The 24937-nt window shown below is 42.4% G+C and overlaps 1 protein-coding gene across 10 annotated transcripts in view; it reads left to right on the top strand.

The window, feature by feature from the left end:
- The window catches only part of Pde8b (phosphodiesterase 8B), a 176960-nt gene that overhangs the window by 75118 nt on the left and 76905 nt on the right, over window positions 1–24937 (top strand). For 7 of the 10 annotated variants that reach the window (XM_035439127.1, XM_035439124.1, XM_035439125.1 and 4 more), the window contains one exon: window positions 13994–14053. The exons of 1 other annotated variant lie outside the window; for it this stretch is intronic. In XM_035439127.1, coding sequence (XP_035295018.1) covers window positions 13994–14053 — 60 coding nt within the window. The remainder of the gene's footprint in view (window positions 1–13993; window positions 14054–24937) is intronic. 2 more of the 10 variants (XM_035439128.1, XM_035439121.1) reach the window with 1 other exon arrangement.

The raw sequence follows: 24937 nt of genomic DNA, 5'->3' as shown, positions 1-24937 counted from the left end.
GCTGGAAAACACCCTGTCACAGCTGATTGTCTATTGGTACTCTGTGGGGTTGGACATGGCATCTTCCTTTTAGGGTCCTCCTGCCCTGAACAATGTGTGGTTATAGTGACCAAATTACAGTGTGATAGTCATCATGGCAGATATATGAAAAGAAGAATTGGGAGGAGATTCCTAGTTGAGAGGCCATCACATACATTTTAGGCTCTTAGCTGTTTGGGTTATAAAGGTCCAGGAAGGTATGTGGAGTTATCTAGAGTTCATAGGATAGTGTTCTCCCTCCAGGAGGGGATGAAACACTGGCCCCAAACCCTTCTCAGGACCTGTGGTCTTTGGAATTTGATGAGCAGAAGGTAGACTCTAGTTGTTTTGATTTGCATTTCTGGATTGCTAGCAAGGCTAAATTGTATTGCATAATTTCTACAGCCTGTTTGTGTGCTGCTTTTGTGAATCACTTGTCCCTTTCTTGACCTACTTTTAATTAGGATGCTTGCCTTTTTCATTTTTGTCTTACTGGAAATTTTTAAATTTGAATAAGAGTACCAGTTCTTTTTATATCATGCATTACTTGTGTTTTGTTCTCAGTTTATTTTATATTCTATATTTTGCTTCTAATATATTTTTACTACTATATTTTAGTGGTGTTTTCTCTCTGGGCTTAAGTTTTTAATTGGTCTGCTTTGTTCTTATTTGGTTTGGTTTTGGAGTCAGGGTTTCAAACTGGCTTGGAACTAAAATCTTCCCCGTCTCCCAAGGGCTGAGATTAAGGATGTAAGCTACCATTTCTAGATTTTTTTAAAAAGTAGATTTATTTGTTTATATATATGTGTGTGCACTTGCATGAGTGTATTTGCACTTTGTGTGTAGGGGCCTGTGGAGGCCAGAAGAAGGAAGACATCAGATTCCCCTGGAAACAGAGTCACAAATAGTTGTGAGCCAACCTGTGAGTGCTGGGACCCAAACCTGTGTCTTTGCAAGAGTAAGAAGTGCTCTTTTTTCATTTTTTAAGAAGTGCTCTTAATCACTAAGCCATCTCTCCAGCTCTTTTGAGGCACTGGGATCTGAACTCAGGTCCTCATTACTGAGCAGCAAATGTTCTTAACCACTGAGCCATCTCTGATTTTAATATTATTTTTAGCAAAAGCCTGGGTACTTAAATGATGCAATTGTTTATATTGTTTTTCAAAATATCACTGCATTTTTCATTAAAATTGTAATCTATCTAGAACTAATTAGGGTTATAATGGAACCGATCTAAAATTTTTCTTTACATAGTTAACCAGTTATTCTAACATTACTGAAAACATTACTCCATTTCATTCTTTTCATGGTGACTTTGAAGTCACAATGGTTTTTTGCTTGTTTGTTTTTGTTCTTTGAGACAGGGTTTCTCTGTGTAACAGTCCTGGCTGTCCTGGAACTCACTCTGTAGACCAGGCTGGCCTCAAACTTGCTGAGATCCACCTGCCTCTGCCACCCAAGTGCTGAGATTAAAGGCGTGCACCACCACCCAGCTGAAGTCAAAATGTTATAATTTTAATAAAACCCAAGTTGTTTTTATTTCATGGGTCGCACTTTTATAATTAATATATATATATATATATATATATATATATGTAAATGAAACACACAATTTATAAACAGCATCTTTTATAAAATTAAATATCAAAGTATGTCTACAAACTCAGAAACATGAGCTGCTGGGGCCACATTCCTGGCAGATGCAGGGCACTGTATTGGGAAGAGTGGTTGCAGACAGATGACATCAGCTGGCCCTGAGAACTGAGGACCCTGGCCATTGTCTTCAGCATTCATCCAAACATAGCAACAGCCACTTGCCCCAGGAGAGCTTGCTGCTAATTTGAGAACCAAGGCTTTTATAGGAGCCAACCGGTAGACAGTGAAGACATGAGAAAAATATGCCAATAAGACTGACAAGAAACTGCAATCTAACATTTCAAAATGATGTAGAAGGAATTAGGGAAATGATTAAAAGCAATAAATAAAAAATGAACTCAAATGAGAAAGGCACAGATTAGATAATAGAGGGAATGACTAAGAAGTTGAAATTTTAAAACTTTAAAATTTTTCTTAAAAGAAATGAAGATCTCACTGGAAGAAATAAAAGAATGAATATACACCCTGTGGAAAGCACTGTATGGTCATGAACTCACTGACTGGAACAAGATCAAGCCAATAAAATCAATTATTCAACACCCCAATAGGTAGCCTTAATTGGAATCAGTGGGTGTCAAAAACAAGGAGAGGACATGAAGGGAGGAGTAGTGTGTTGGAGTGCCTGGGGGAGTAGGAGAGGGTGAATGAAGGTGGGGATGATCAGGATATGGTTTACATGTGTGAAATTGTCAAAGAATAAATTAAAGATATTCTATTTAAAAAAAAACATTGGATGGTAAATAGAACTGGGGACAGAAGAGGGTGACTGTAAAGGGGTTTTTGAGGTTTGATAGGAATATAGGGAGGAGAGCCACATGATGATTAGAGATCCACTTCCAGAGAGAGAGAGAGAGAGAGAGAGAGAGAGAGAGAGAGAGAATCTCCTTTTCCCTGGTGGGTCCCATATACGCAGCCCTTGTGCCTGTACTAAGTAGTGAGGTTTCTGAAAACAAACAAATCACTTTGTCTACTGGAAAAAAACTAGTGTGAGCAATATTAGTATATAGTCAAGTAAAACAATTGCGCCATAAAGAAAAGAAATCATTTGGGGACCCAGCAAGCAGACCAAGTAATTAATAAGGGAAAGAAAACCAGACGGACATCAGACCACAACAACAAGGCTTTAAGCCACAGTCAATAGAGAAACATGTTCATGATGTTATAGAAGAGAGTGATGCAATTATTTTGTCTCTAGCCAAACTGACATTCAAGTGTAAACCTGTGGAGCAGCCACTTGGATGAGCTGCCACTGATTCTCCCTTAGTGCGTCTTCCCGTGGCCACCTGACTGAGCTCTGGCCTGGGGAAGCTCATTGGAATGTGGGATGTTGCTGCCTCTATTAGACCCTGGCTTCCTGGTACTTTCATAAGTGCACCTGCCCAGGTGTCACCTCAGGCTCCCATCATTTGAGTTGTGGTCATTTCAGATTCCTGCTTTAGGGTAGCCACATGGCAATGCAGTAGAGTTTGTGTGGTCTGTTCTCCACCCATGGGATGTGTGGTCTGTTCTCATCAGAGATCTTTCTGTTACTAACAAGGGGATTGATTTGTTTCATTGGGATTCTGTTTTAAGCTAATGAGAAGAAAATAAAAGAAATGGGAACTTTATCAGCTTGCTGAGCTGAAAGGTCCAGAGGGGCTATAGCTCCTGGCGAGGCTTGATCTGGTGACTTGATGGTATCACAGAGTGTGTGTGGCTCCCTGCAGTTCTCCTCCTGCTTTCCACCCTCACATGGTTTCAAGTCACAACTGGCTACATAACTCTTTTGAGAAGCAGTAAGTATGTATTCCCAAGTCACCTGACAAGTCCTAGCTGATGGCCATTCCCAGGGAAATGATATGCTTCGCTATGCTTACAAGTGTCCACGTGTTCTTTAGAACCACAAAGATCCAACAGAAATCAATATCCCTTGAGAGGATGAGGGAGGAAATGCATGATGATAAAGGAATTTTTCCATAGTGTTGAAATTTATGAAAACGACATCTTGGCTGTTTCTGGAGATGGTCATCATTGGCTTATTGCTTATGGAGAATTATGTTGATAGAACTCCTAGTTACAGGACAAAACTCTGGTATCTTTGCCCTGTGCTTTCGAAATGAGCATATTTTTCTTTTCTTCCAGCTCCTATGTGCACTTTACTGCTCTGGCACTCCTCAGCCCTCTGACCCTGGAGAAGACGTGGTTTTAGCTGTGTTTCTTGGATGCTGGCATTGCAGTCTCTAAATATGCATTCATTGTCTTGTGGGTGGCCCAGAGGCATCTCAAACCTACCTGTCCAGCACTTAACTCATATACCCCATAAGCCTGCTTTGGCCTCTATATTCTCTATCGCCCTACACGGTCATTCAAACTAGGATTCTTGACCTTCATTCTCTCTTCCCTCCCTTGCCACACATGTCTCGTCGATGGGATGACCCTGTCTTCTCCAATACATCCTCATTTTTCTATCCTAACCCCCATACTGATCTCTCTTGCAAGCCATCTACATCTCTGTCTATACCAGTGTTCCTCAAACTCAAGTGAGCATTACAATTGCCTGGAAAGCTAATCAGTGCTCACCTCCAGAGATGCCAATCCAGTCCACTTAGGGTGAGGCGGGTAAAGCAAATAACACTTATAAGATCCATAATGTTGACGCTGTGGATTCAGGGAGTACCCTTTGAGAAGCATGCAGTAGCTCCTTTCTGATCTCTGTCCTTCTGTCCTGTCCTGGTTCAGTGATCTGTCCACATCTCCCTTGCAACAATCACCTAGTTGCCAGCCCAACAATGCTGTACCTTTATTTGTCTAGAAAAGCCCAAGTTTCTCACTACAGTGGCTACCTTCAACCTGCCTATGGTATTACCAGGGGATCAGAACATAGAAGTCGTACCCCAGACTGACAGCTGGGGAATCAGTGTAGGACCAATCCAGACCCCCAGAATGTGGGTGTCAGCTAGGAGGCCTGAACAGTCTATAGGGCCTCTGGCAGTGAAACCAGTATTTATCCCTAGTGTGTGAATGGACTTCAGGGAACCCATTCCCCATGGAGGAATACTCTCTTAGCCTAGATAAACGGAGAGGGCCTAGGTCCTGTCGCAAATGACTTGACAGACTTTGGTGATCCCACATGGAAGGCCTCACCCTCCCTGGGGAGTGGATAGGGGATGGGGGAGGTTAGTGGGGGGCATGGAGGGATGGGAGGGAGAGGGAACTGGGATTTATATGTAAAATAAGATTGTCTATTTTAAATAAAATTTATAAAAAAAGAACATAGTAGTTGTGAGCAAGTAGCTTGTAAGACAGTCTAAGTGAGCTGTTCACACACATGTGGTGGGGTAGACCTGGGTGTTCTCAGTGTTGAATCCAAGAGATATGAGGCCACATTCCAGGATGCTGCAGTGTGATCAGAACTTGGCACTGGAACAGAGCCCTGCCCCTTTCTGGAGAAGGCATTTTAATGTTGTGTGTACAGACAGGTGGAACCCCAGGCATATGAGAATGAGCAGGTGGGCAGAGGCTCAGAGCAGGAACAAAAAGGGAGCCTGGCCTTCCCTGCTGGCCCAGACAAAGGCACATAGCCAGCCTGTTTTCCTGCCAAGAGATCTCAATGGATCCAAGTACAATTGGCTGCAAACTGGAACCATTTTAAAAGAGTAATGTACTTTGGTCAAATATAAATTGGTCTTTTGGGACTCACTTACTCTCTGCTGTACTTGGGGAGCTTTCTGAGTTTGTTCTCCATCAATGAGTGCATTCATTCTGTACCCCATTTCCAGCTCTTGGAGACTCTGGGAGGGGGGCTATACTGTCATCAGAGCCCTTCCTTAGGGCCAGCATTGTCTGTAAATAGTCTGCTTCATTGATGGCATTCGTACACCCTCCTACCCACATCTTTAAAATACTGTAAAGAAGCAATAAGATAATGGGAATTGTCTTGTTGGCATCACACAAGCCAGATGTGATGGGGAGTTGCCTCCCATCTGTGTTAGCTGAAGGAGATGGGCTGTGAACTGGATTTTCCCCAGAGAATTCCTGCAGATTCTGGGCGGGGGGGGGGTGCTTCTGTCATTTTTGCTAAGTTTCCACAATTGGTGAGGATTTAGCTGTTCACTTAGATTTTATGTCTTTAAGATGTATCTGTAAACGCTTGGAAATATGATTATTTTGGCTAAGTAAGAAAAAACACTCTCAAAGTGGGTATTTGCATTTTGCAGATGATTTCACAGGGGCCACTTTTAAATAGGATTCATTTCAATAAATTGATCTTTCCATAGGAGCCAGCATTCCACACACATTCATCACCCCTGGTGTCCACACGGACTGGCTGATGGTTGTGGTTCATCCTTGCATGAGTTCAGAAAGAAAGCAGGGTGGGTTCTCAGTGAGGAACCAAATGTGACCCAAACTCCAGTGCTGCCTCAGGGTCATTGAGCCCTTCCTGTGAGGTCATCTTGCAGCCAAACATGGAAGACATTTCTCTCTTGGCTCTCCAAGGCAACTCCAACTTATCAATGATAACAATGAGGACAGAGGCAGCATGGGTAATTGAAATCCACAGGAAATCTCAAAGCTCATTTCTAGCAGATGGTCTCTTTACTTGCCCATCAACTGTTCATAAGAACTGCTGACCATGGATCAAGGTGGACTGGTTTGAATTTCATCCTTCCTGGCCTCTCCCCACTTCAGTTAGTGTTCAGGAGAAATTAAAGTGTCAATGGCGGGTGACAGAACAGATGAAGACCAGAAACTAATGCTTGGGTTTTTTCCACATTGTGAGTAATTGGATCTCAAGTAATCAGAAGTGTACTGTTCTTTGTGTGTGTTCTCTGAAATACAGAGTAATGTTACAAGCTTGAAGTCATCCAGCCGTGTCTATTAGCAACAGTGTCCCTAATAAAAGGAAGGAAGTTGGCTAAGAGATGCCACGTTTTAGCCATTGCCTTTGACTTCCTCTGCTCTTCAGGTCAGACCGAGTTTGCTGGTTGGATTCTTAGGATAAACCTGACTTCACACTCAGCCTGGAACTCTGTGAAAGAACTGCTGTGTGGATAGTAGCTGGTCCCTGGTGCTGGAGACATGTGTTTGATGGGCAGCTTTCTGACACATCACAGGGCATCACACAACCTTTCCTCCTCAGAAGTTAACTCTCTAAGGCTCTTGTGGGGCCTCCACTAGGCACTTGTCATTTCGTGGGTTACAGTCTAGACTTTTAGTTTCCAGTCTAATGCATTATCAATATCAAGCTGATATAGAGATATCTTTTCTCACGAAGTAGATGGCATGGCTGTACTATATGAACGATTTGTTTGTATTGGCTATTGATGTGGGAAGTCACTTCTCCATCAGATCATGCTGGCCAAATTTCTGATGTTTGGCCAAGGTGAACTCAGTGTGTATCTTTCTCCTGCCCCAGCACTGAAGAGATTTTCTAGAGTGGGGGTGGGGTAGCATCTTCTCCTATCACTTACCAAGACTTATCAGCAGCAATGATTCCATTTCTTAAGGAAGATCAGACTCTCCTACCACAGAGACGGTGAGGAATGGAGAGGTGCCATGGAATGGTTGGTGCCATCACTTCCTCCTCTTGCCCTGGCAGCTTGTTCTCATTGGTGTACTCTTAGTAACAGACATCTGTACTGAACTGCTTGAGCCGGGTTCCCAAACTCAGTATTTCCAGCCAATCTTTTGTATCTCATTCATTGATGAGTTGCCTTTCAGTTTTTGTTTTGTTTTGTTTTGTTTAAGATGTACATATGCCATGTAGAGATCATTCTGGAACAAAGTGAAGTATAAGTAAATCCACAACTAAGAGCACAATCTTCCCACTAAGACAAGCCTGGGGTTCCATATCAGCTACAGCCTTTGGGTGAGTTGCCCACCCTTCCTATAGCTTGAGTTGCTACAGCAATGAAAAAGCCCATGATGGGATTGTTGTAAACATGCCATGAGATGGTGCACACAGAGGACTATCAACCCGCTCTTGCCTGTGGGAGCACAGAAGAGTCACACATCTCTAGCAAGGCCATGGCATCTCAGCCCAATTTCCTATTATTTTATTTTACCAAATTTCAGAGAATCTATCTGTATTTTTAAAATAGTATTTTATCAAAAAAAGGCTTGACTGGGAAACAAAATAGTATGTGTAGAATATTTATACAGTGTCTAATAGTTAATGTTAGCCCCCAAATCACAAAGAGGCTTATCTCTACAAGATGTATCATATTTTACTTCGAAATATTTAAGCTATATAATCAGAAAGTATGCAGTTCATCAAAGAACTTACTACTCACTGATTTAAAAAGATCTTTGAATGTATGTATTTGAAATACCCCTGTGTGAAGACATACCTCTCCCCTCCTTTATCTTCCTGTAGAACCACCTGCCTCAACTGAGACTGTGTCAGCATTTGAGTCATCACAACATAGTCTTAAGCTATCTTTGCCATTGTTTTAAATTCTTAGACATTTTATCCAAGTGGTAATCTAAAGTGTTTACTCTTTTAAAACTACCATGTTGTTGTCTTTTAACTCAGTGTTTGCTTGTGTGCTTTTTTCATTTTGGCTTGGTAGTCAAGGTCAATTTATTTTGATAGCTGTGCAGCAAACTTTTTTTTCAGTTTTACCTACTGATAGATGTTAATGGATTGTGAATCGGGCTGTGTGTAAATGTTTTTATAGCTAATGATGATTCTAATGGTCTTGTAAATGCCTCTTGATGTCCCCTAGAAGATTCTGGCATAGAAGGCCCAGCTATAGAATGAGCACCTCTTGGTCTTCACTAGAAACCCCTGGAATTGCTCTATCAAAGTGTCAGAAACAATTTACATACCTCCAGGAATGTGCAAGCTTCATTGTGGGGTCTACCATCTCCCCATGAGCTAGTTTGCTGTCTTAACTAGTGTGTATATTGAGACCTTTGGGTGTAAAATTATATCACATTATAGTTTACAATCTTTACTTTGCCTGGTTACTAACAAAGTGAATACCACTTTATACCTGTATTTCTATTCTTGTGGGATTCTTTTCAAATCCTTTGATATTCTTCTCAGCTGCCTTTTTGTTCATGTTTTTAATACTTTTAAATATATGTTCTAGTTACTAGTATTTATTGATTTTCTATATCTTAGGTTTTATTTCTCCATGGACTATTCCCCTTTTGTCTTTGTTCTTTTGGTAAATAGAAGTTGTATTTTTTATATATTTGAATTACAAACAAGATTGAATTACATGACAATCCCAGTTCCCTTCTCCCTCCCTTCCTCCTCTACCTCCTTCCCAACGAAAATCCTACCTATCATATGTCCTTTCTTCTAATCTACACCTGATTCAAAATTTCTGCTTCTTAATGACCTCTGCATCCTTCCTTTTCTTCCCTTTCTCACTCTCATAGCTTCGTAATTTTAAGGTCAAATTTGTTAGTTTTCTTTTTAATGATCATATCTTTTCATGAGAAGAGATTCCTGTATTTATGTCCAGGTGATAAAACATCTATGAAATTAATATAAAACCCGAAGCATCAGGGCCTATAACACAAAGAATATTGCCTATCATCATTAACTTTTACTTACCTTCCTCCCATATATGTGTAAGAAATAGTGGACTATAAAGAATTTGTATTGATCTTTGTTATAATTTAGGGGCGTTGTTTTGCATGGGTAATGCTCCAAATATCTTCCCTTGCCTGATCATAAACAACCTGTGTCTGCATCCAGGTCCAACAGCTGAGTGTGGGTGGACTTTGGGGCTTCCACACTGTACCTATTGGTACATGTAATAGAGTCTGTGGGAGAGGCCATGAAAGAGGCCTCTGTGACTGACATGTCTCCTCAGCAGAGGAGACTCGAACCTCTTAAGCCTCATGCACTCACAAATACAATGTACTGTTATTAGGGCCCTGTCCTTGGATTCTCTTCCTGTAGAGCAGGAATTGATTCATTTAAAAAGTCTCCCTGGAGATTTCTTATGTAAAGGGCAGACACAGAATGTCTAGACTAGAGACAGAAGTGGGAAGGGAATGGAATCAAGAGCCTCCCGTCAACCTCTTGAGCTCCGAAGTGTACAGGGTTTCAGAGGTGCCAGGACGTACTGGAGAGCTGACAGCCAGCTCAAAGCCAGCAGAGTGCTAGAGGCTAGTGTGATGGCATAGCCAACAGGTAAGCCATGGTTGAGGGGACAATAGGAAGTAGAGGGTGTCTGGAGGTAATGAACATGTTACCAAAAGGAGGTTTTCAGAGTGAAATAGGGTTCCCAAGTTGGAATTGGCCTCCCAGGCTCACATGGTGTCACTAAATGCTTTTAATGTTGGGGGTCTCTCTTCCTGGAAGCTGGAGGGTGGAGAGGGTCCATTCAAAACACAGAAGCAACACAACCAAGTTGGCACAAGGACTGATGGTGGTCCCAGGGAATCTTAAGATGATTAAGTGCTGTTTAATATTTAAGACCAGGGCCCAAGGAAGTGCAGAACAAAAGGAAGAGCAAGCTGCTGAGCTTGGGAGGTGGTGGGGAGGGCTTTCATTCCTGAATCTCAGCTTCCTTCTGGTTTGAGGACAGCTGTAAAAGTCGATGCCAAGTTACTCACCAAGTTTCCAGGAGCAGAAACCACTGAGAGGTATGGCAATCAGTATCAAAGAAAGTGCCACCATGAACAGTGAATCAGCAAGCTTAAGTAGCTGCGCTCTCTCTCTCTCTCACACCCATGCTGCACTGTTAGGCAATGTGCTGGAGCTCACTGCTCTTGAAGGGAAGTCAAGCACTGTCCTTCGTCATGCACTCCTTTGTCTGGTCACTACCATGTGTTTTCCCATTGGCTTTTCACTCTGTCAGTAGTTCCCACTCAGAGAAACATTTTGCTTTGTGTCATTTTGTTGTTGTTAAATATCTGTTCTTGTCTGTTTAGGAAGTGGGCAAGCCACATGTTTTCTTGTCACAAACGCGATCATGGTAACTCAGAGTCCTACACTATGGTGACCGTTGCCTCCAGAATGAAAAGGCTCCTCTCTGGTACCCCCCCCACCAGCTTTCCCCTTCATACACTGTAATACAGTCACTCTGAACACTGTGTCGCTCCCCCAGGCGCGCCCCCACCTTCCTGCCTGTGCGTAGGCTGTTCCGGGACTAGACCTCCTCCTCAGCCTGCTCTCTCACTATTCTCCTGACTTCATGGATGCTTCTTCAATCTCTCCCAAACCAGAATTATCTTTTCTCTCTCAACTTCAAAGTCTAAGGGAGAATATCTCTCAGGCAGAATTCTATATTCAGCTAAACTGTCAAATAAAAATAAGCAATGGATATTGGCAGATCAATAAAGACAAAAGGAGTTCACCACTCACCAACTCTCATGGGATAGACAGGTGTGTTGCCAGGTGCAGAGCCAAGGGATCCCTAGCTCTATGGCCAGGTTGAGAATGGCCACTGGTGGAATCTGCAAATACTAAAAGTAGAGTTCATTATTATCTACCCTAGAGAACTAACTCATCTGAAGGGGAGTTGATGGTCCTGTCAACAAACATGTAGTTATAGTGTATTCTAATCTACACATACAAGCATATACACAAATGTATAACATGGGAAGTGTTGTACAGTGTGCTTAAGCATACACTGTACTCATTAGGTAATTGGGGAAGCCATGTAGTTGAAGTGGCCTAGAATTTTATTTCATCACCCCCCTGTCCCATCCTTCCCTCTTTCTGAGCAACAGGATTCTGTGGCCTATGGCCCTATGCCTGGTTTGGCTTCTCTGTCCCTGGCAGAGGTGCTCGGCTCCTGTAGGCAGAGCCAACCTACACACCTATACATCTTCAGTTGCTTAAAGTTGACCCTCTGAAGTAGTCTTGGCTTGGCCACCTAGGTGTCTGTGTATGTGTGATGAATTGGTGCATTCTGAAACTGAGCCTTGTAAAGTACTGCAGCTGTCCTTTGCTGTCCACTGCCCAGGCCATCCTGAAGGGTTCCAGTGAGACAGCTGATCTCTGTGGATATTGAGGCCAAGGTCGGATGACTCAGAGGAAAGGATGAGACAAGAGACATGAAGCAAAGTATGGGTCAGGACTAGAGGAGTTTGGTAAACGGAGGCACCCAAGCTGAAGTAACAGTCCTGGGAGGGGACACATGGACAAGGGGATGGAAGGAGATAAGTAGGGGACATTTAATTAGAAATCTGTGACAGGGCCTTTGCATTCCTCTTACTGAGAGTTAGAGCCTGGCTTCTGCCAAGTTGGTCCAGACCGAGGTCAAAGTGTAGATGTGACTGGGGACCATTGTGGCTGTATGACAAAGCTGTGGTCTTTTCTACTTGAGGCAGGAATTAGTATGTTCTAGAATGAGAGTCACCTTTGAAAATGTGCTGTCCATCAATGGCCATTGCATGGTCTCCTGTTAAAGTCACACCTAGCACAATACCTGAGACAGAGAGGTAGGGTGTATTCAGAGTCATCATATTGTCTCCTGGTATATTTGATTTTGTTTTGTTTTTTTAGTTTTTGTTGTTGTTGTTTCAAAACAGGGTTTCTCTGTGTAGCCTTGGATGTCCTGGAATGTATTCCATAGACTAGGCTGGCCTCAAGCTCACAGAGATCTTCCTGTCTCTGACTCCCAAGTGCTGAGATTAAAGGCATGTGCCACTCCTGCTTCCCACCACTGAAGTAGGCTAGCAGGGTTCCACATCATGTGCCTAATGGGGACTTGCCAAAACATATAAGGCAATGCATCAAATAGGGGCAAATCCTCCTTTTGGCGGGGACAGCTTGAGTCCTTCCTGTAGGTATCCTACCCTCAGACTCTTAGCCTCCCAAAGAAAGCCCTTTTTTATTTTATTCCTTTGATACTTTATTTTTCTTACATTTAAATTTCTATTTATTTGGTGTATGTGCACACACTCATGGTGCCTGCCACAGCACACATGTGGAGGTCAGAGGAGAACTTTATGGGGGGATTTCTCTCCTTCTGCCTGTATTTTAGTTCTGGAAATCAGAGTCCTTAGGCTATGGATCTTAAACTGCTGGTCATTGCTTGGGTCTTGGACTTCTGCTGGGCTTATTTCCTAACAACAAGATCTGAAGTGAAGTGGAAAATTCACCCTACAGAGAAAAGAATAGGGATACATCGGAGGGGAGCTACAGCCTGAGTGCCCAGAGTTAAATGTGGGGAAGAGGAAGAAAGGGGAGAAGGGAAATAGTTTGGGTCTTTCAAAGTATAACTTACAATTCTACCTTGGAGTTTTGTTGTCGTTGTTTAGTTTTGGGTTCTGAGGCAGAGTCCCATGTACCCCAGTCTGGTTTCAAGTTGTTGTAGCCGAGGATGACCTTATATTGCTGTGCCTGTTTGTGTAGTACTAGACCCCCGGCCTCATGCATCCCAACTGACCACATCCCTAGCCCAGAAAGTTACACTTTCCTTGTCACTTTTTAATGGCTTAAGCCTGGCTCAGGGTCATTGCTGTGTTCTTGGTCACATGATGCTTGCTGATGATGCTTCTTCAGACAGACCGGGGCCAACATGATGTGTTTCAAACAAGATAACCTTCCAAGTGGCAAGTCACCGAAGCCACCTAGAGAAAAACAAAATTGGATCCATGGAGATGAGGTCCAGACATTCAGCCTAATTCATCTGGAGAAAAGTCAGTTTTAGAAATCCAAATAAAGTGATTAAAACTAAAGGCAAATATGCATTTGCTCTCCACTGTAGCCAAGGACAACTAGGTAGTGTGGGCTAGTGAAGAACTGAGAGCTCCAGTTTATCCAAGGAGACTGAGCAAAGGTTAGCCTTTTTGCAGTCCTGGCATGATACCTTTGTGTCCCCTTGAGGAAATACCACTGAGATGGAGGTGGTATCCACGATACACACAAGTAAGAATTATCTGTTTATTCCTCATGCTAAAACCTAAAGAAAAAGAAGGTGTGAGTGTAGAGGCAGCTCTAATCAGTAGGTGTGAGCTAGCATGTTCCAATCCTGGAATTTCAGAATATCAGTATGTACTGTAATATAGTATAGCTATGATAACAATGCTCCTAGTGTATAGTAGGTGCTCAGTAAATAATCATCAAATTGTTTTCTCCAGTAAAACAGATCATGCTTATTATAAAAGCCTTGGGCCTGAAGTAAAACTACCCCCAGAGTCCTGCCATTTACCATTGAAGATATAGCCTTATAGATATTCCCAGTGCATACAGTGTATAGATTCTCATAAATGGGTCTAGGATGCTTCCTAAATGTCTCCATGTCAGTGAGTTAGGTTCTTGCATCATTTATGAAGTAGCATAATAGAGTCTACTGTATAAGGACTGATTTAGCAATTTATATTCTAGAGATTTGACACTTCTCATGCGTTGTCCTTTATTTAGCAGGTGTCTTCTGCGGAGGTGCGCATTGGGCCCATGAGACTGACGCAGGACCCTATCCAGGTACATTTCTATCCCTCAGAAGAGGCTTTGCTGCTGGGGTACATGGCCATATGAGCAATGTTTGACAACAGATAGCCATCTTTGAAAGAGAGCAAGGATGGGTTTGGAAGGGGTTTGGAGGAAGGAAAGCAAAGGGGGAAAGGGTGTGATTATATATTAAACTTTAAAAATTGTATGTGTGTGTTTGTCTTATCAGCATCATGATCCAAAAATCAGATTGGTTTTTGAGGACTTAAATATCACCCTACTTTGCCCAATGGATTGTGGGGAAGAACAAGCCAACATCCTGCTGTTCACAGCAACGGAGGGAAGTAACATGTGTTGAAGGATGTGGCTTTTTCTGGTGCTGGCTCCACCTCTTCAGCAATATTAGTTTGTGCATTTTGTCCTTCTTCTGTCTTATGGGCCCATTGGCACAGGAGAGATGAGATTTCCTTTCTCACAGAGGATTCTCAGTGTAACAAAACTTCCTTGCATGCTATTATAGAACACTGTCTTCCTGTGGAAGATACTCAGTAATGATATCTGGTACTGTTGTTGGGGAGTGAAAATGATGTGGGTACAGTAACATGTATGTAATTTTTTGGTTCATCAATATCTTTATTGATAAAGATGGCTGAACCATTCTCTTTCATAGTTCACTAATAAAATGACAGATTGTAAGAGCCCGAGGAACATGGAGTTTGCTGTGAGATTGTTTCTCCTAGGATAGTCAGAAGCTGCACCCATATAGTGTCACCAACAAGAACAAGGACAATAATAGACATGTCAAAGTGGCCTGGGGAAAGCCTGTGAGGCCTCAACCCTACACAAAGAACTACAGGCAATTAAGGAATGGTGAAAAAACCTTGCCAGCTTTAAAGAGGAATGTTTGCAGCAGGAATTTCAAGAATTGCAAGTTAGAGTAGTAGGGGCTGTAGTCCAGAAGAGCCTGGGAGCTCGCATGGGAACTTTGATGTGCATTATAGATGTATGTTAATAGAGAAGCTAGCCAGCTCTAGGCTGTAGAGGCAGATAAGGGGAGAGTATGCCTCTTCCTGACAAACAGAAAGCCAAAATGCTGATTTTTAGGCTTTTGTTTATCCACTAGCAATCTTTCTGTTTATCCAGCCAAAGTCCAGTCTGAGCTGAGGCAAAACTGTCATTTATGACATTGTCAGTGTCACTGTCATTTGGGGGGTTAGGGCCCACTTTTGGACCTAACAATTATATATAACAATAATTAGTGGAAAAAAAGAGGTCATGAATTTGAAAGAGGGCAAGGATGGGTATACGGAAGGGTTTGGAGAGAGAAAGGGATGGGGGACAGTATGTTATTATATATAAATCTAAGAAAATTAAGAAGTAGTAAAAGCTAAATAAGGAAGAAAAAAAAAAAAAACCAATGCTTAGGCTTCCCTTTTTGATCAAGAGCCAGGGACCAAGATCTACAGAAAATAGCTACTTATCCAACTTATATTAGTAACTCTTAAAAATAATAAATAAAAAAGAGAATAAAAGCTCTCCCTTTTTGTGTCGCCTGTGATTGAAGCAAGTCCCCTATGGGGCTCCAAGACAGAAGAACTGGGTGCCAAAGCCAGAAAGGCCACTCACCTGAAGGACTGGCCGGCGCTAGCACTGACCATGTAATAGCTGTCACTCTCTCAGCCCTTTCCCTTCCTGACCCGCTTCACCTATTTAAATATTTTGTATGCAGTAGCCCATTGGTCCTGAGCAAGTCCTGGAGGCTTATTCTACCCTCAGGACAATAGAAGACACAGGCAACACCCCCTCCCCAAGGCTAAAGATGAGAGTGAAAACGGAACTAAGGACCTGTGCCGCTTGCATTATGAACAAAGGGAAAAATGGTTCTTTATAGCTGCTTGAAAGGAACTACAGATTTAGGGAAAAGAAAACAGCAAAAGGAAGAGACTCAGCTTGGGAAAATTTGATGAAAACAAATTTAGGAGCAAAGAGAGAGAAAAAATAAACACAAGTCATATCTATTTGCATAGGATACAAGCGAATGGAAAATTCCAGTAATTGTTCTAAGGGCATGCACTTTGAACTCCAGCTTTGAATCAGAGCAGTGGTGAATAAGGGGGCTGATGATGTGGGTTTAATCTCAAAGCCATTTCCACAATCCTTCCTGGGGGACTAATTCAGGCTCATGTCAATCTCATCCACCTCCATTTTGCCCTGTGTTGTGTTGGCAATGAAGGCTCACAATATGAATGCAATTTGCCAAATTATAAACTATTTACTTGCATCTATCAAATATTGACATTATGTCCTATTTGTTTCAGAGAAATTTCCCCCCCACCCCCCGAGCAACATTGCAGATACTGTTTAAGTCTTTTATTTAGCTCTTTACTCCCTCCCTTCCCTCTGAGCACTATAACTCACTATATATTTACCCTTCATATTTATGTGTTCATTCATAATATTCACTCTTTCCTCAAGTGTTTTTTCAATTATTTTTTATTATTTTTAATTACTCATATTTACATATCCATCCCCCCATTCCCTCGTCCTCCCCTCCTCCCATGTTCCCCACCCAACCCTCCTAACCCCCCTCCCCCCCCCCCCCCCGACTCCTCTCCAGGGATAGTGAGGCCCTCTACCAAGGACCTACTAAGTCTATCATATTGTTTGGTTTTTAAGATTTATTTGCAAAGTATATCGTAAGCAGCCTTCTGAAATGTATTCTCATTATTTGGTGTCTTTTGATGTCACACTGCGGGAATTTCAGAGAATCCCTTGCCTAGCCTGAAGTGCTGGGGTTTACTCTGCCTTCTTTTAAGTGTTCTGTGATGTCACCCTTTCTCTTCAGCTGTACAGTCCATTTTTAATTAGCTTTGTGGTATGAGATAGTAACCTGGTTCCATTCATTCAGGTGGGCTGCCCAATTGTCCCAGCAGCGCTAGTTCAAAATACTCCTGCTGCTGCATTATCTTAGCACCTTTGACAAAAAGAAAAAACTCAAAAAACAAAAAACAAAACCCAGCCAATCAGGAGTCTGAAATATGGCTCATCAGTTAACATGCATTGTCCTTGGCAGTGGATCCCAGTGCAGTTCCCAGCACGCACGTTGGGCAGCTCTCAAGTACTGTCACTCCAGCAGCAGGGTCTTCCAATGCCTCTGGCCTCTGCAGCATCTGTACTTGTGTGTACACACCCATACTCAGACACACACTTGAAGTCTTAAAAGCAGCCAAATATAAATTAAGTTGTATGTCTGTCTTTTGGCAAGGGGTTTGAAATTGCGAAGTGAGTCACAGTCATAGGGTTGATTCTTAGTTTTCAAGATGGCCATGGGCATCTCGATGCCTACGGCCTTGCTGAACTCATTTATGAACTCTTATAATCCTTTTGAAAAATATTTATTTATTGACAGGAGAGTATACAGGTGCCATGGTGCGTGTGAGGAGGCCAGAGGACAACTTTCAGGAGCCAGTCCTTTCCCACCATGTGGGTTCCAGAGATCAAACTTCACCCTCACCTTCTGAGCCATAATCACCCTTATCTACTGAGGCATCTTGCCAGCCTCTCTACAGTCTTTTTTATGGGGCCCTTGAGATTTTTTATGTGTAAAATCATGATATCATTCTTCCTTTCCAAATCTGAATTTTTAAAAATTTGCCTAACAAATTTAAGAACAAAATGTGTTTAGTGGTTTTTTTGTTTTGCTCCCCCACTCCCCACCCCAAATTGGAGACGTAGCTCAGTAACAGAGCCCCTGTTGAGCCTCCACAGGGCACTGGGCTTGATAACCAGCACTGAGAAAAACAGTTGGTTTTTCTAAAGGTGCTGCCACACCCTTTACCACAGTTGCATCATTTTACATCTAACAAGGGCAGAGGACTGTTACTCCCTCTGCAGTGCTGGACTTTGGCTTTCATTCATCTTCCGTAGTGGATAAGGTACATAGATCATACTTAAGATGTGCATTTTCCCATGATCAATGAAAATCTTTTACATTTGCTTTTTGTCTATTCTAATCTTTTCTATTTGGCTAAATCTTCTGTCCATTTTTAAAATTGAGTTAATTTTTTAAAGATGTTGAAGAGTGTGTGTGTGTTATAAGCATGTGTGCACATGTGTGGGGGTGGACATACTTGTGCTTATGCATATGGAGGCTACTGGTGGATGTCACGTGGCTTCCTCTGTCACTCGTCACCTTACGTTTTAAGACACAGCTCACCAGTTTGTCTAGACTAAGTGGGAGGGACGCACTCCTCTTTGCCACCTAGCCCTGGGGTTGTAGAGCCCTGTTGGGACTATCTTTTATATGGGTGCAGGGGTATAAACTCAGGTCCTCATATTTTTATACTAGGCCCTTTATGCAATGAGCCACCTCTCCAGACCCAGAAAAAGAAATTCTTTATATATACTTGTTATAAGTTCTTCATCATATATATATATATATATATATATATATATATATATATATATATCCTAGGCTGTGGCTCTTTCCTTCATTTTCATAACTCTGGCTTTTGGTGAACCATTGTTTTTATTCTGATAAGACTTTATAGTACATGCATACATGTGTTGCACATGCTAAGAGGTCAAGTTTTATCACATCTCAAGCTACATTGCATTTCTGTCTTTTCCAATATGATCTGTAGTCTGCAAGATTAAACTACCACTTTATGGCCATGTCTCTATAACTGAAAAGAACTGCCTGAAACTTGAATTGATTGTATTTGATATATTAAAAAAATATATTCTTGAGTAGTACTCAGTCTTTCAAGCATAAAAGAATCCACCACTCAGAGAAAGGACTAGAATGCTAGCCCCGTGGCAATATACCCAGACTGGTCAGAGGTGCACACAGGCAAGAGTATGTGCAGCGGGTGAGATGAAAGCTGAGCATGGTGGCACACACCTGCAATCCTAGAACAGGGAGGTAGACTCAATTCCTGGGCTAACTGGTCTGTTAGTCTAACTGAACTGGAGAGCTCTAGGTTAAGCAAAATACCTTTTCTCAAAAACTACAGTGGAGAGGGCTAGTCAGATGATCTGTGGGTATCAGTGTCTGACACTGTGTCTGACAAACCTGAGCTTGGTTGACCTTTTACTTTCACAAGAAAGTCATGGTGCATGAAAGTGTACACACACACACACACACACACACACACAGACACCACTCACACACACACACAGACACCACTCACACACACACACATTCACACCACTCATACACACACACCACTCATATATACACACACATACACACACACACCACTCACACACACACACATTCACACCACTCATACACACACACCACTCATATATACACACACATACACACACACACCACTCACACACACACACACACACACACACATTCACACCACTCATACACATACACCACTCATATATACACTCACACACCACTCACACACAAGCACCACTCATACACACACACACCACTCATACACACACACACCACTCATACACACACATACACACACACATTCACACCACTCATACACACACATACTCATACATACACACACATCACTCATACATACACACAAGCATGTGTCTCTCTGAGTGGGGGGATAGAAGATTTTTTAACTTAAAAATATGTAAGAATTAGGAATCTGAGTCTCTACTATGTGCAAGACTTTATATACTGTAAATGGAGATGGCAAGATACTCTCTGGCCACAGACAGAGGTTCAAAACCTCTAACTGTAGGGGTGTTACTAGTAGGTCATGAACTGTGTTTCTGCCACTGATTTTGTAACTATTTCAGAAAATCGAAGTTATGTCCTAGTGCTTTCATTATTTTTGCCCCACCCATTGGAAGAAAATGTCTATTCTGTCATATCATTGCAATGCCAAAAATATGAATTAACTGCATCAGTAAGCTTGGAAGGAAATGACGAGATAAGAGTATCTCAGTATATGCTTGCTTTGGGAGTGCATTTCCGAGTTCACCGGGGAGACTGGGGTGTAGAGCATGGGAGCATGGGGCTGAGACACTCCACACAATGCTGCCAGGAGCACAGGGGGGATGCAATGTGCTGGAAGAGCAGTGTGAGCTGTACAGCGCATCTCTTGGGTGAGTGGATGTGACTCACTGAGAAAGTCATAGTTTTCAATCTTGGCCAGAAAATAAAGCATAAGGGGAATATTATGAGGCAGTAAACTCGTACCACTGCGACACTGTCTGGAAATCAAGTGATCTCTTTTTCATCAATGCCTGGAGCATGCTTATTTCCCCAGCGTGTAGATCTGTGTGCCTCTACTTAGAGCCTGTCCTCACCCCCCATCACACTGAGCTTTTCAATGAACTTGGAACTGGATACCCACAGCTGTGGCCTAAGCTTTCCTAGCAAGGCAGATTCCTTCAAAAAGAATCCGTCTGTGTTTATATGGGTATACAGTTTTCTAGAGCCATCAAAAAGCCATTGGGTTTTGTTTTGAGGCAGTGTCTCTGTAGCCTAGGCTGGCCTGAAATTCACTGTGTAGCCTAGTATTTATTAGCCCCTGCCTCCCAAGTGCTAGGATTGCAAGCATGAGCCACCATGCCTGGCTTATGTTGGGGTTTATGTATCAGAGAGTGCATGGCCTTGTGACTAGCCGACTGCCACACAGCAAGGAAGGTGAAGTGGTGTCTCCATTCCTGTGTGTCCCTCCTGCTTCTGCCAAATTGTACCTTCTACCTAGTCCAGCCAGTCTGGGGTCATCTTGGCCTTGATTTAGACGCTGTTATTTGTGTAACTATAGATAGATTTCTTAGCCATCATCTAAGATGAAGTCTGTAAAATGGTGGCTGCATTCAAAGAATTACAGAAAGGCTATTAGGTAAAAGGATGGTTCAAGTCCCTTGGGTTTAGTGGCTGGCCAAAAGGAAGCTCCCATCAAACTGTAGCTCCCCATACATCATTTTCCTAGGAACATTTATATTAAGTCCCAGATAAGTATCTTCCCCCCCTTGATTGGCTCTGTCTCTTAAATCAAATTGGCTAATAATTCAGTATTCTGTGGGTATGTCTTACATGATCTGTATATGTCAATATGCCTCAGGTGACCCTTGCTTACAACAGACTGTACTAAAGCTGGGTGTTTCACTGCAGATGCTGTGAGTCTATTTGAAGAAGCATGGGCAAACCTTTGTTTAGAAAGAACAAAGATCAGGGGCCAAGGAGACTGTTCAGTGGTTAAAGTGCTTGCCATGCAAGCATGAAGAAAAGCTGAATAGGCTTGCCTGTAATTCCAGTCCGAGGCAGAAACTGGGGATCCCCATAGCAGGATGGCTAGAGACACTAGTTGTATTTGTGAACTTTGGGTTTGTTTGAGAGACCTTTCCTCAATGAATGAGGTAGAAGAGCAGCCAAAGACAAATCTCAACATCACCCTTGGGCAAGAGCATACACATGCAAGTACAACACACACATACACAGACATGCATGCATGTATGAACATATACATACGCCCAATAGAAAAAGGAAGGAAAAAATACAAGTCATAAGTAACACTAATAATACCACCTCCTTCTGGTCAGGAAGAAGCTAGTTTTGTTTGTATCCTTTCTTCAGGGAAGATAGTTTCATTATCAGAAAGAGACTGCTGGTCTGATCCTGAGTTTTTTCTCGGGATTGTGACCAAGACTTCCAGTAAGGGAAAAGTGACATGGGCTGGCAAGGAAGATTGCTGAAGGAGGGTGAGGAGATGTGGAGGGCCAGCTGCTCGGCTTAGGGCAGTTACTAATCCCAACCTGTGGACTGTGGTTGCATGTGTGATTCCCAGAGTCCCTTGCTACCCTGGGGACTCCTGTAGCATGTGACCTCTGCTGCTGATATTCCCACGCACAGCCCCTATAGCCTCTGACAACAGCCTCATTCTCTCTGTCACCTCATTCTCTCTCACAGCCCTGGCTCAGCCCTTATCCATTGTTCTAGATTAGGGTGAGCAACAAATGAAACCTTATGGTTATGAAAAGATTTTGACAAAGCTCTGTGGGTGCTAGAAGAGTTGTTTACCTGGCAGACAAGGACTTTGTACTTACTTTGTACAGCCTAGTATTACCTGAGAAGCAGTGCAGGTAACCCAGTGCACACTTTGTCAGCAATAGTTAAATACTGAAGCCTCCCATCTTCAGAGCACAGTTACCTGGGTGTCTTAACTGTTAACAGATATATAAAGTATAGCCCTCACTAATAGCTCTTCAACACATAGAATATGAATATCATGGTCAGTGACCATCCATGCCACTCTTTGAAAATCTCTGTCACCTGTCATGCAGATGAAGCGATGAAGCACAGACAGCAAAGTGTGCAGTTGTGTTGCCTCCTGTGTTTTGATGCTAAAACCACACAACAAAAACAGATTACTGATGGAGGAATGAACCGACAAGCACAAAGCAGTCCATGAGAAGTGACGATATTGTGACATGTCACTCAAATATAAACAGAATTAGAGGAGAAATTGCTACCCAGGGAGAATGCTGCTGCTGCTGCTGTCTTCTTTGAGGGACACTGGTCACACAGCCAGTGGGAACACAATATGTTGATGTGATGAGGGGGATGAAGGGCCACAACGTCAGTGAAACCAGTCAAACATGTCACATTCATTAAAGGTTTTCCAGGGATGGTGCATGAGGCTGGCAATACTGAGGACCATTTGCCAAGGCTTAGAAAACATACCACCTCCCTATCAGACTCTGCCTAGAAGGTAGCCAGCACCATTCAGCTGTTCTTTAGAAGCTTTGAGAGGAAGAGAACACATTGCACCTCAGTGTCCCTAATGTTCTCAACGACCGAACAAATGCACATTTTTTATTTGTCTATATTATTTCCAACAAGCCAAGCCTCACAGAGTTTTGAGAAACCTGCAGAGGTCATGGTGTTTATGCAAACTGTTCTTTGACTATTTTTATGATCTGGTTCTACCATGAAGAAGAGGCTACCTGTAATTGTGTTCTTACCTGGATGGAACAAACATGGCAGAGGTCAATCCAGAATGAAAGATGTTCACTTACAACTCCAGACTGTAAGTTCAAGGAAAACCTGGGTAGTCAATAACACCCTGGGACTGTATCTCAGAGGTGGTGATTGCCTAGCATGTGTATATTCCTGAGTTCAGTTCCTAGTACTGCAAACACAGACAGACAGACAGACAGACACAGACAGACACACACACACACACACACACACACACACACACACACACACACACACACACGGGGGGGGGGGGCTGTCCATTTATTTGCAGAATCAAAGCAAGAGTTGCAAAGCTGTGGCTTGGAAGAGGTGCCAGGAAGGCTGCCTCTGAGCACTTTGACAGTGATAATTTCAATATCTCCACTATTAGTGGCCACAGTTCCCAGTCATCACCCTCTGTGTTCCACTTCTTGGAATCCACATTTCTGGAAACAAACTATCCTTAGACCAGCTATGATCTGGGAGATGGAGACAAAAGGGCCAGCCTTGGTGACTCAGACCCACCACGTTCTTAGAGAAGGAATGATTTTCTAGAGCCAGGCCAACACATTACAAGGTGGTTGCTATAGTTTTTTTTACTCTAAAATCTATGGATTTCACTTTGTTTTTAAGTTGATTTTTCCAAATCAATGTTTTATAAATGGAAAGAAGTTTAAGTAAGCACCTTTCTAATATAAATATTCCGTTTCAAATTTATTATTATTATTCAGGTAAGCTAATACATTCCTTAGGGCAGTGGTTTTTTTTTTAACTTGTGGGTCATGATCTCCTCACACACTATTTACATTACAATTCATAACAGTAGCAAAATTACAGTTATGAAATAGCAGTGAAATAATTTTATGGTTGGGAGTCACTACAGCATGAAAAACTGGATTAAATGGTTGCAGCATTAGGAAGGTTGAGAACCACTGACTTAGGGGCTTCCAGAGTTCTTCCTGGAGAGATTTACCTCCAGAAACCAACTCCTTTTTTGAACACCTGTCCCCTTCCTGTGCTGGCATCCACTCCAGAGCCCCCTCACTCTGCCTGCTACTATTTTTCTTGTGAGCCTATCCTTTAACAGCTGAACCATCTCACCAGCCCTGCCTGCTACTTTTCAGATGGCACTTATCACTTAACCTTCCATAGTCTCATTACTCAGTGTGCTTATTATCTATTATTTGTTCTTCACCATGATGAACAAAGAGTTATTATTTTGTCCAACAGCATATACAAAGGGATTTTATTAAAAAAGTTATCAGACATATGTGTTTCAGGAAATGTTTATGGAATAATACCTCTTGATATATTTTTTTTAAGTGAGGCATTCCAGTGTTGGGTAAAAACAGGGAAAATGAATGGGAATGGTTAAAATCTGTAGCATGGTCCAATAGGAGAGAGTAGATTTGTATTCTTTTTGTACTAGTCAATATTGAGCCATTAATGACCACAAGGAAGTGGGTGTGGTTTGCTGAGATTCTTCTTTATAGACCCATCACATAGCCAGCCAGATGGAAGGTAAAAGATTCTGTCACAGGCTTCTTACTCTTGGCTCTATGTGTTGTTTCTCATCCTATTGTCACAGTTTTACCAAGGAGGAGGCTAATGGCTTTTTGCATGAGAAAGCTTCAACCAATCTTCCTCGTTGTCCTTGCCATAGTAACAGTTTGTTCTGAAGGCTTTCTTTCCAATATCATAATCCACGAGGCAGTGCCCTTCACCTCTTTTGGGAGAGCTCCCTCCTGCTTCTTTCTAGTGGGATCATGGTGTCTGCAAAGGTTAGGAATATCCCAGGCTGGAGTGATAGACCTTGGCCAGAGTGAGCCCTTAGAAAATTAGAGCCGCCTCATGTTTTCTGGCAGATGGTATTAAACCATGTTGGGGGCGGGGGGAGATGTTAAAATCATGCTGAAAAAATGTATTACTCTGCTCCTGGAAGAATGATATTTGAGAAAACAGAAAAT

The sequence above is a fragment of the Cricetulus griseus genome, chromosome 2 (assembly GCF_003668045.3).
Source record: "Cricetulus griseus strain 17A/GY chromosome 2, alternate assembly CriGri-PICRH-1.0, whole genome shotgun sequence".
In the NCBI taxonomy this organism is placed as follows: domain Eukaryota; kingdom Metazoa; phylum Chordata; class Mammalia; order Rodentia; family Cricetidae; genus Cricetulus; species Cricetulus griseus.
Note: the sequence above shows the minus strand (reverse complement) of the source record. Positions and strands in the feature narration are given on the sequence as shown.